The sequence below is a fragment of the Gopherus flavomarginatus genome, chromosome 10 (assembly GCF_025201925.1).
Source record: "Gopherus flavomarginatus isolate rGopFla2 chromosome 10, rGopFla2.mat.asm, whole genome shotgun sequence".
Taxonomy (NCBI): domain Eukaryota; kingdom Metazoa; phylum Chordata; order Testudines; family Testudinidae; genus Gopherus; species Gopherus flavomarginatus.
Window position 1 is genome coordinate 24,736,137 of NC_066626.1, and position 12,567 is coordinate 24,748,703.

The window sequence follows — 12,567 nt, forward strand, 5'->3', positions numbered from 1 at the left end:
GTCTAACCACTATGGTTAAGAAAGCCTATCACCTTTCTTATGGCTGCAAAATTGGAGATCAGGACAAGAGGTGGGCCCCACACATATGCTGCAACACTTGTGCAACAAATCTTCGCTAGTGGTTGAACAGGAAAAGGAAATCTATGTACCTTTTGCAGTGCCAATGATTTGGAGAGAGCCAACAGATCATACCAGCAATTGTTACTTCTGCATGGTGCCTTCAGTTGGGAAAGGTGTATCAAAGAAGAAAAAGTGAACTGTGCATTATCCAAACATTCCATCAGCTATATGCCCAATACCCCACGGAGAAGGACTGCCGGTTCCTGATGCACCAGAATCATTCTCACTTGAGTCAGACGAGGAAGAGGAAGAGGATGAAACTTCTGGTCCTGAACCATCAATGTCACAGGACCCACATTTTCTCCCATCCTCCTCCTCTGAACCACACCTAATAACACAAGGAGAACTGAATGACCTTGTCAGGGATTTGGAACTACCCAAGAGTAAGGCAGAGCTGTTGGGCTCCAGACTACAGCAGTGGAATCTCCTGGCAGGCTATCAGGGCAAATGGAGCCCATCAATGCTTGCAGACTATTGCTGGACAGTGACAAGAGATGCTCCATTTAATGAATACAAGATACAAGCCAAGAAGCACCGAGTAGACACTGAATAGGACTAAACTATGTACATAATAGTTTTTTGCCTTTTGTTTCATAATAAATTTTATTTATATAAACCTTTTGCTGATTTTTAAAGTGTTACATAAACAGGACAGGTGAAATATTATCATGTAAAGCATCCATAAACACATGAAAAGACCTAGGCTTACAATTTATGATTAAAACTCTACTATCTACACAATATACATAGACATAAAATGTAAAAACTTAAATATATTAGAAACAGTAGCCAATCAGTTGTTTTAATTGTCATATTTGAATTCAGCACATCAAAATACATAATAAATATCATATTTTATCTCTGAAGCAGACGACTTCTCAAAAATTGTAGACCAGTGTTAGTAGCAGACCTTATGAGCTGAAAAAGTTTAAAAGCTGCACTATGCAAAACCATACACAACTCAGGATACTCACACTAGGGATTGTCACTGGGTTCTGAGCTCTGATGATGCCTCAGGTAGTATGGCAACTCTCTCTAACAGTTCAAAAGAAACAAATATAATAAGTGATCCTGGCTTAATTGGTGCATGATAACAGTAGGGATTACAGATCAAGTTCATCTGTGGTGGAACTCCACCAGAGGCTGGCAAGGCTTAATTAATGAGCATCTGCAAAGTTCTCCAAGCCCCTGGGAGGTGCTTCAGAAGGCAAAGGACTATTATAAAGTGGGGCTGACAGAGGGATTTGAAGAGAGGGTGGGTCTGGGCAGATAAGAAGCTGGAGACAAGTTCAGGGCTGCATGAAAGTGAGAAGGCATCAAGGTGAGAATGGGAGGCCGAGCATGGAGGCTTAGGTGGAGTGTAAGGAGCAATGAGGGAGTGGGGGAGGAGGAAACAAGAGCAGAGAGGGATGCAGGGGAAGTCTGTGAGGAGCCTAGGAAGGGATAGTTAATGTCTATCTAAATCCCATCCTGTGGTTCGGTACCTGGAAGAAGCAGTGGCTTTTCATCTCCTTAACCTCCTGCTCCCATGGCCGCTGCACATCTCTGGTAAACATTGTGGAGAAGGTCAGGACAAGCACAGAGGATCCATCTACAGGCAGTCCTTGACTTTACGATGTTCGACTTACGACAAACACAACTTACAAGTTTCTGTACTGACACCCTGATTCAACTTATGCCATTGGTTTCGACTTTATGATGCTCAGTCACACAATGGAGTGGATTGCGGTTCTGAGTTATGACATTTTGACCTATGGCACAATTTTCAGGAACCAATCATGTCGTATGTCCAAGGACTGCCTGCACTTCCCCGGCTCTCACGCATGTCCCAAATTCAACAGCCTGGATCTCAGGGGCGGGAGGCCCAGAGACAGAGAGAAAGGCCTAATTCCAGTTAGAGAAAAAGGTGCTGTGAGGCCTGCAGTGTTCACACACACCCCAGCCTCAGTCACTGCCCTCCTATCATGCATTGTGGCTTCAGGGTTTGAACCCAGCACCAGCAACACCATTCTCCCACCTCTCCCCTGAAAGAAAGGAGTTACCCCTTCACCAGTGAGCGAGTAGCAGGACATTTGAGTCACTGGGTCTCACAGAGGGGGACAGCAGCACATGCCCCAGTGCAGCTTATTAAATTCACTTAGAAACAGCATGTTCTACACCCAAACTGGCTGGCTTCCGCTCCTCTATTTCCCCCTCCCCCTTCCATCGTACTCCCCCACCTTCTCCTACTGGCCCATGTTTCACAACAACCGTCTTCTGGCCAAGAAAGGGGTCTGGACACCACCCCACAGAGGCCCCAGAGAAGATGCATCCAGTTCCTGGAGTCCAAGGGCCCGAACTCTCATCCCCCTTACCTGACAGTTCACTTTCGTGCCAGTAGATGGCCACAAATGGAGCTGGACCAGAGTCACACACCTTTCTAAAGGCACCAGACATGAGTTTCCCTCTCCTCTCACCCTGGTCATTATGGAGGCTGCCTCTGCTGAGAAGGACTTGGGGCATCGGACCTCTGCCCACTCTCCACCATGATCTCAATGTCGTTTCCAGAGAAGGGGTCCTGGGATCAAGGAGGAACCAAAGACACAGCTCAAACTTGGAAGGGAATGAGGTTATTTCATTAACATATTCCAAACAGAGGAGAAGCATTTTCAAGCCTGACCCTGCTACATCCCCACTGAAAAACAAATAACCCAGCTGGCTGTTTCACATTTTTCTGGGCTTGAGTGGCTTGTAAATGTCTCCAAACACCAAAGAAAGAGACGGCCTCAGAATGTGTGAAATGTGGGTACAATTAATGTGTAAAATACTCTGTTAGTAAGCAGAAAAGCACCAAACCTCCTGGGCCCTTGCTGTGGAGGTTCCTGGTGTGTCCATGTTTAAACCCTCGAGTGATGATTGCTACTTAGCAAACCCTCAAGAATGTCCTCTGAATCCAGAAATCTTTTAAAAAAAGAGAAAGTCTTAAGGATTCTCTGCTCAGGTTCTTGCTCAGTTTGTATAAACCTCAGTCTGTAGCTTCGGTCTGGTGGTTTCTATACAATCAGGGCCAAAGCCTGGTAACTTCAGTCAAAGTGAGTTCTGCCTCTAACTTCAGTGGGCTCAGCATGGCATTCCAGATGCATCTAGCTTTAAGAGTAAAGATCTAGACAAACAATCAAAGTCCCAGGAGCTCATCACATACTTTGCAATGTAACCCCAAGGAGCTTGGCTCCTGGGTCTCTGTATGTTGTAATTCTTCCCTTCGAAGGAAGGGGGGCCCAACGGAGATTCTGAGTGCACTAGGCAACCCAGACAGAGAGAGGAGAGACGCTCTTTGACGCAATAGGGCACCTGTTGGCTCATGGGGGTGAAAGCTGGATGGCCATCAGCATGCCTGCTCAAGGAGGAGCAGTGTTTGAGAGAAAGGAGGGGGTTAGAGTCAACTTACTGACAAGTAAAATCCCCGGAAGAAGAGCCAGTCTGACCAATAAGGAAGATCCCTAGGGAGACATCTGCCCCCAGGAGCACTGTGAGAGGGGAAAAGCCAGTTTGGAGGAGTCTGGAGCAAGCCACTGAAAAGCTAGCTGTGGTGAGCTTAAGAGTCCCAGGCCTGCATGCAGGGTCTCCCTGAGAACTGGCCTCTGGATACCTGGAAGCAAGATCCCACAGCTTGGTCCTCTCCCTGCTTAAGGTGACTCTCAGTTTGCAGAGTTTTGTTGGGAAAACTTCCTGCCCTGTCAGGCTGAGTTAATCCTTCATCTCTGTAGATAAATCAGTCGTCACATGGCATGTATTGCTCTGGCTGCTAGTCCAGGGCTGCCCACCTGCTGTGACTGATCTGAGTTCCAGGGTAGGAGTTTGGCATTTTAGAATAGTTATTGTAATTTGCACCTGATCCCTGCAGTCCTTTATGGTGAGGGGGTCATCTCTGGAACAGAACCAGCCTGATTCCAGTGTGAAGAGGACACCTGCCAACTGAGATTGTCAGCCCCTCTGCAGTTGCTGAGGAGTCCAGATTCATCTCTGAACCTGTCAATCACTCACAGAGTGTGAGTGCACCGCCTTTTACTTAGATAGTCAAGAGAATTGTTTGCGAGACCTCCTAGTCCACGACCTGTGTCCGCAGGCCAGGGGGTAAGGGCTTGGGCATTTTATTACCTATTGTCTATTAAACCTGTGGAAGGTCTCAGCATCTTATTCTACGTGAGTCTTTTTGGCTGTACTGAATCACCAAGTCATCCACGTTGCTAATTGCTGCACGGAAGATATAGTCGTCACAGAACTTCAAGGGCTCCTATGAAGTACACGTACCAATGGGCCACCACATTTTACTCTTGCTATATCAGGTCACATGACTGGGGAAATTCAGGGGTATTATCAGTGTGGGGAGGGCACTGGGGACCTTGAGAGCTCTATTTTACCCTATTATATTTACTTCCTGTTCAATAAAATTATTCTGTTGAATATATTGTGTGTGTTTGTGTTATTCCTTGGGAATCTCCAACTATCTGGCAAACAATGAGAGATTACACTGTGGTTAGAATCTTCTTTCCAAGGGGCTCTGGTGATTCTGCCAGGAAGGAGTGAGGGGAGTGGAGGAACTGCCAAGCAAATTCATAGGGGAAGAGAATAAGGAAGTTACACCCTTCTGAAGTGGAGGTGAGATCCAGACGAACTCAGGCCTCTCCATTAAAATCCATAACGAGATCAGCACTGAAGGAGGTAACCAGGAGAATAAGGGCGCTACACAAAGGTTAAAAGCTGGAAAACAGAGCTCAGTAAAATGCTCTAATGGGATTTCCAAAGCACTGAAGTGACTGAGGAGCAGACGTGCCACTGAAAATCATTGGAGCTGACGTGCGGAGATGACTTCTCTTGGGCAACATCAGTGCATTTGAAAATCTCACTCTTAACCCAGTCCCTGGAAAAGCCCTTTCTGAATTTAATATGCACTGTCAAGGCACCAGAAAACCTTCATGTAACAGGAATTTGCACCTGATCTGCAATTTAATATACTAACTTCCTGTACAAGTCTGTCTTGTAGAGGAGTATCAAAGCCCACACACAAAGCTAGTGCACCCCCAAGTCAAATGCAAATTTCACTCTCATTTTTCTACCTGAAAAAAAATAGCACATGAACCTGCACTTACTGCCCCAACCACGAGCTAGTCGAGAATTATTCCAAGGCCCCTCCAATCTGCAGATCCGGAGCATGGTTCCCCTTTGAGGACCTCTAGAGTAATAGTGTCATGGGGTGCCACAGATGCTGTCCATAGTGTTCTCACCTTTCAACACCTGCAAGAATGAGAACGTCTATGACACCAGACAATGCACCCACAGCCCATCCTCTCCCCAGTGCACTACACTCTGGGGCTATGCTAAATATTAGAGCTCCTGCTACCAGCTTTGAGGAAATGAGAATTACACAAAGTTCCATATTGTGTAGCTGGAGTTCTCTGATCTGTAACAAAGCAACACAACCACTCGACCCCATTATAGAGGTTGGGCAGGCTGGTGAGATGGAAGCAAGTGGAGGCAAAGCTGATACACAAAGACATCTTCAGAGGCAATGCACAACTGTAGGTGAACATGACACTATATCTAACTCATTGGCAAACTCCATCCTGATGCGTTCACTGTTTGAAGACCAGAAGACCTGGGCACTGCAATATCTACTGCAAAGCAGGTGTGACCCCAGGGATGAGTTTAAAACACAGTTCCTTAGTGAACGGTAATTCACTGTGCACAAGCTACTGGGTGCTTTAGCAGCATTAGAATAGCAGAGAAGCTGAGGAGGAGGAGTCCACTGAAGCTCCTGCATTTCAGCCACCTGTCTGATCACTGTTATTCCGGCCTCCTATAATCATGCCTTTGGAACACACCAAATACTGAGTATTTTCCAAAATGGTCCCCAAAGGGGAGAGGATACCCCTAGCAGCCTCTGGACAGGCACTGCTCTCTGGGGAATCACTGGTATTTATGCCTTACAGTGTGACTTTAAATGTCCTTTTTATCAATCAGTTAGTGTTGCTTTTGTCTCTATGCTGGTTGAAAACCCAGTTGAGCATTTCACACCTGTGGCATCAAGGGAAGGGTATTTAAAAATACCAATTAAAGCAGGACAACTAAACAAGTGGGGTACAGTGTGATAAGGTGGGGGAGTCATAGCTTTTATTGGACTAACTTCTGTTGGTGAGAGAGACGAGCTTTCAAGCTTACACACAGCTCTTCTGCAGGTCTCAAAGACAGTGAGATGTTTCCCCGCAGTTGTGCATTGCCTCCTCTTGCTTACACTTTACCAGCCTATGCAACCTCTGTAACTCATAAAGCGGCGAGGGCCATATTACTCCAAAGAAAACAGCTGAGGGCCGAACTGCCCCAGCCCTGCTGAACCCCTCCCAGCACCGCCAAGCCCCCCCAAAACACAACACGCCCTGCCACTGCCTGCCCACTCGCCTCCTCAGCCTCCCACCCCCCCGGCTCGCCTCCTCACCCCCCCACACTGCCCGTCTTTTCAGACCCCCTCCCTCACCCACCGCTTGCCTACTCACTCCCTGTGGGCCACACAGTGAGCCCATGTGGGCCGCATGTTGTGCAGCCCTGCAGTAGAGTGTTTAAGCTTCTTTGTCGCAGATTGTAGGAGTCAAGCTAAACAACATGGAAAATGAATCTGCAAAGTGCCCAAGCTCTGAGAAGGCAGCAGGGTGACCCATGTGAATAGTCAGATCCCTTCTTTGTGAAGGCCAAAATTGGTTCTCTTCACAAACCTGTCTGTTCCCAGTGGCCGGCTGATAATTTGAGTTCCCTGAAAACAAAGTGAAATGGAAAAGGACCAAGTGGGAGGTCTGCAGTGGAATTAGGTAGAAGCCCAGTCCCAGAATAGAAACATGTTGCTGAAACTGATAGGGGAAAAGCTCAAGGTCCTGCCCTCAGATGGGATTTTCTCTTGTAAGTTTTCTCCCTGACTGCTCCAATGCCTTCTGCTGCCCATGAGGATTCCCTCTGGGCAGCACAGGCTTTCCTGGTGCCACAGCAAGAAGAAAGGAATCTGAAGCCTCCCTCCTCCCCAAATTCCTCCCCTCTGATGTCATGCTAGAAAATTTGCCTCAGAATCCTGCACGCTCTTTGACCTTCTGTCATAAACAGATAGTTAAGGGTTAATAGAACAGGAGTACTTCATGTCTCTTTTGACTGTAAAGGGTTAACAAGTTCAGTGAGCCTGGCTGTCACCTGACCAGAGGACCAATCAGGGGACAGGATACTTTCAAATCTTGAGAGAGGGAAGCTTTTGTGTGTGCTGTTAGTTTTTGGTTGTTGTTCTCTCTGGGTTCTGAGAGTGACCAGATGTGCAACCAGGTTTCTCTCCAATCTCTTTGATACAGTCTCTTATATGTCCAGAATAGTGAGTACTAGGTAGATAAGGCGAGTTAGGCTTATGTTTGTTTTCTTTATTTGCAAATGTGTATTTGGCTGGAAGGAGTTCAAATTTGTATTTTGCTGAAAGGATTTTAATTTGTACTTGTATACTTAGGCTGGGAGGGTATTCCCAGTGTCTATAGCTGAAAGACCCTGTAACATATTCCATCTTAAATTTACAAATATAATTTTTATTGTTTTTTCTTTCTTATATTAAAAGCTTTTCTTGTTTAAGAACCTGATTGTTTTTTTTATTCTGGTGAGACCCCAAGGGACTGGGTCTGGATCCACCAGGGAATTGGTGGGGAGAAAGGAGAGAAGGGGGAGAGAAAGGTTAATTTCTCTCTGAGTTAGGATTACTTTCTCTCTCAGGGAGAGTCTGGGAGGGGGAGAGAGAAGGAAGGGGGGAAGGTGGATTTTCCTCTCTGTTTTAAGATTCAAGGAGTTTGAATCACAGTGATCTTCCAGTGTAACCCAGGGAGGGGAGGCCTGGGAGAGGCTACGGTGAGGGAAAGGGTTTACTTTCCTTGTGTTAAGATCCAGAGGGGGTCCCCGGGCAAGGTTTTTGGGAGGGGGACCTGAGTGTACCAAGCACTGGAATTCCTGGTTGGTGGCAGCGCTACAAGTACTGAGCTGGTAATTGAGCTTGAGGAATTCATGCTGGTACCCCATCTTTTGGACGCTAAGGTTCAGAGTGGGGGGTTATACCATGACACCTTCTCACAGGACTCCCAACCTGGCTAGAGCACCATATGCCCCACCAGGGAGCAGAGGGATTGGTCAGCATTCAGTAGGAAAGGGACCCAGGAATTGTTTTCCCCCATTTTTCATGTTCTTTTAAAGTCCCCCTCCCCCAGGCTGGAGGATAGGTCATCCCAAAACTCTGCACATATAAATGATCCATTGCTTGCTGCACAAAACCTGTGCAACAGGATCACAGAAAACAAACTCATTTCAGTGCCTGCCTTCAGCTCTGGCTTTGCAGCAGCCTTTTAAAAATGTCTTTCTAGACCCCATTCTGCTCCTACTCCTGTCAATGGCCCTGCAATGGGGGACTGCTCAAGGGTATAACAGCAGAAACAGGATCAGGCCCTACAGCTTACACAGAGGGAAAGTTTGTGGCTGTGTCAAAGCCTCTCATCCTTTCACTGAACCGGACATTGCCCATGGCTCACCGATGGAGAGTTCATCTAATAAATAGTATCTAAAGACACCCATAAGCAACTTTATATTTTAAAGAAATCCACACGAGCCCCGCGAGCGACGAATCCAGTCCACATGCATAGGTAAATCTCCCTTTGACGTTAATGGGGACTGTGTGAGCAGAACAACTGCCCTATGCTGGTATTATGGTACAGTCACAAATTGCATTATGGCATGTAAATGATGCAGTGTATTACTTTCGAACCACAATTGGGCCTATCTAGTTTCACACAGCGGTGGTATTACATGCCCATCCTTTGAACAGAACAAGGCATATGGAGTGCCAGCTCATATGTTCTAAGGGTCACAGTCACAGAGGAAACCCAGCTCTGCAGGGACACTTTTCCCTTGAGAAAGCTATTTGCCACTCGTGAGTTTGTTTCAATCAGAACTTCTGAAACTTTAATAGCCCCCAGTGACTGTATCAATGGAAGGAAGAATCTGGGCTCTTTTGGTCATATTTCTACATCCCTATTGTAGTTATAGTCCCTTCCCAGACAGTCCATATCTCTGTGACGTTCTGCACCTGGCAGAAGGTAAACAGATCCCCAGCAGGAGCATAATCTCGAGAACACACACATGCTCCATGGAAGCCCCCAACAAGCTGGACCAAATCCAGGTACCTTCTCCTGACTGACAGCCTCCAGTACCTGCTTCTTCCACATCAGGCTTCCAGCACCAAACAAGATCAGAGCCAGGGTTATAATTAAGAGGAGTAAATTCTCTCCAGCATTTGCGAATGGCAAAGCCCAGAGAAATGCATTCAAGTAGAGGCAGGATCACTCTCAAGTACTGGGGGCATCAGAAGCCACTTGAAACTTCTGTTACACCTTGAAAAATTAGCCCTGGAAATGCCAGGTCGGGTCCTTCAGTGGTACTCACCCAACAGGGCAATGTCAAACATGCAGCTTCTTTCATTAGTCAGTTCTGAGAAATCTGGAAGCTCCAGGCAGTGACATTTGGCCCTATCCCCTGCTCCTTTAACACCTAGAAATGGCATTTTCCTGCAGTCCCTAGGAAGGGGCAGTAACTTTGTGCATCACAACCACAGATTTATTTCCCATTGACCTTTTTATGAGGTCCCCATCCAGTAGCTCTGACTTCTTCATGGTTTTCAGAGCTACCATTTTCCTCAGAGGCTTGTATTCCACCAGGAGCACCTGAAAGAAGGCATGGGTGGGGGAGTTAGTCCCACAGCTGAGTGTCTGCTTTTTAATGGTCACTCTAGTAAGTCTTCAGGGAAATGGACCTTTCTAAACTAGCCTTTCCCTAGAACAGCAGAGAAGCAGAAGTGCCAGAGCTGCAGGGAGATGCTCTGAGATCTGCAAGACACAGAGTTAATGATAAAAGTTTTAGAGAGTCCCAGCAAATTGCAAATTGGGGAAAGAAACCATAGACATGGCCAGATAATGCTGGGGTGACCAGATAGCAAGTGTGAAAAATCAGGATGGGGATGAGGGGTAATTGGAACTTATATAAGAAAAAGCCCCCAAAATTGGGACTGTCCCTATAAAATGGGGGACATCTGGTCACCCTAGATAATGCTGCAGTTCTTGTCACATTCCCTGCTGCTCAGATTCCTGGCCTAACTCTGGGGATGCTGGCTACTTCAGTTCTGCAGGAGCTGAGAAAGCAAATCACTCTGGTTCATTACTGCCTAGGAGTTTCTCTGTTTCTTACAGCTGGTGGTTTGGCTGACGTGGAAGCACCTCCACTCTCACGGTGCAGTAGGCGGGGAAAACTGGCTGCAACCATTTCTTTACGAGACAGATCTGGTTTGATTTATCGATTGATAATGATAGATGAAACAGTTCTCTCATTCTATACATTTTAATTGGAACATGGTTAACATCCCCAAGGACTCAATTCTAATTTGACTCAGTACAGCAGTTCCACCTCCAGAGGGCAGGAGAGTGATAAACTTTCCTAACAAAGACATTTCTGACACTGGCTTCCAAAAGGAAGTGCAATTGCATGGTAAAGATGAAAGGAATAATTCGAAGACTCAGAGACAGACTACTATGCTTTTAAATACTGGGCTTCCAATCCTGCAAAGATTTATGCATGATCTTAACTTGGAACTCAAATGGACAATTTAAATGCATAAAGCAAGGCATATAAACAACTTTTTGCAGGACCATGACCTATATTTGACAAAGCAGTTCCTCTTTTAATTTCAAGCCAAAAAAATACAGGTGGGATCTTTCCCCTGCTATAGTTGATTATATGAGTATAAAATAGTAAAAGGAGACCAGCTGTCTTGCCGAAGAAGCAAAACTGAGAACAGTTTGTACTTTATCATCATGATATTTAAACAGTGGATTAACAGGTAAAATTGCTAATAGCAATGACTAATAATACCCAAGTATTTGATTGGCAGAAGCAGGGTTTTTTGCTTTGGTTTGATTTTTTGTTTTGTTCTCCATCTCTCTCTATCCCTTCCCCCCAAAAGATCATTTGTGAGCAGGAAAATGTAGGAAAACATGAATGGGTAACAAATGAATAAGATACTCTAATGTTTTTGTTACTATAAATAAGAGAAAACGTGCACAAATAACGAATTGCCTCATTGCTACAGAATCTTTAACCCTGATGTTTATGTTGGCACTCGGATGCCAGAGAATTCAAAAGGGCTCATTTATAGGAATAGTGGATTTACAGTAATGGAGTAGGTTATCCTTTCAGCAGAAAGCGAGAGAAGAAATTCCCAATGAATTGTTACCACTAAAGAGGAGCCTGGGGTCTGTCCCAGTGATCCTCAATTTATTAACTCTGCCAAGATTGGAAATAGAGAATCTTTTGCCTGAACTGCTGTAATACAGGCCCCACAAGGAGTCATTATAACAACATGGCAGGACTACTGAGAATTCTGAGGCTTTCTGGCCTGAATTTGCAAAAATGACTTGTGATGTTGGGTACTCAACAGTCAGAGGGTGAGTACCTACTTTCTGAAAACCTGAGCCCTTTAAGATGTCTCAAGTTGAGCACCTAAAATTGAAGCAGCCAAAATCACTGTATCTTTCAAGAAATATAGATCAGTCTTGGCTATATATCTATGAACATATTTTAAACATCCATTTATCAATTGCAATTTACACTCAGTCTACCTACACATTTTAGTTCATACAAATAAATGTATTCCAACTAAGAAGGGTGATACTGACTAAGCCTTCAGGCCTCATAAATTTAAATCTTTATTATCTCCTGTCAAAATGGACAGCAAGAAATATTTTGTAGCATGCGTTTATCAGGGTATACATTTGCCTTTTCTCTACACACCAGCTCTTTAAAGAGACTAATAATTCTATAACAGAAAGAGGTGCTGGTCATAGACTTTGTCAGAGCAATATATCAAATACACCTAATCAGTCCTGTTGATCACAAAATACTTGAGAACTTTTAGCCCATTGCAAAATGCCAATTTTCAATACTTAAGAACTTTGCCATGGCAACCAGTTCATTAATGAGCCGTACACTAGCGTATATTGGAAATAAGTTCTGGGAGGCTAGGACACATCAAGCCATTTGAATGGGAGATTCTGTTGCTTTTATGTTTTGCTGGTAAAAGTATTTCTGGCATAATTGCTCAGTTTTCAATACAGCAATAACGATGCACATTTTCTTGATAGACAGAACACGCAGAGTCAGGCTTTCCTAGCTTTATGTTTTAACAGATGTAAAAATATTTTCTTGTGTACTACAGGTTTCAAGGAGTCAACATAAAATTGCTTCTCTTGACAATAAGATCATGTAAGATGGAGCCAAACAGAATGATTCTCCCTGGACCAATACATCTGTGGCCCAATCAAGGAAAAAACGGTTGGTATGCTGGAGTTAGTCATACAGTAT

At 45.1% G+C, this 12,567-nt stretch overlaps 1 protein-coding gene across 1 annotated transcript in view; it reads right to left on the reverse strand.

The window, feature by feature from the left end:
* Positions 1-861: 861 nt before the first annotated feature.
* The window catches only part of LOC127058968 (SUN domain-containing protein 2-like), a 28,435-nt gene continuing 16,729 nt past the window's right edge, over positions 862-12,567 (reverse strand). The window contains exons 12-13 of the mRNA XM_050969525.1: positions 2,536-2,677; positions 862-2,004 (exon numbers count right to left, since the gene is read on the reverse strand). Of these exons, the coding sequence (XP_050825482.1) occupies positions 2,585-2,677 (93 nt within the window). The 3' untranslated portion in view covers positions 862-2,004; positions 2,536-2,584. The remainder of the gene's footprint in view (positions 2,005-2,535; positions 2,678-12,567) is intronic.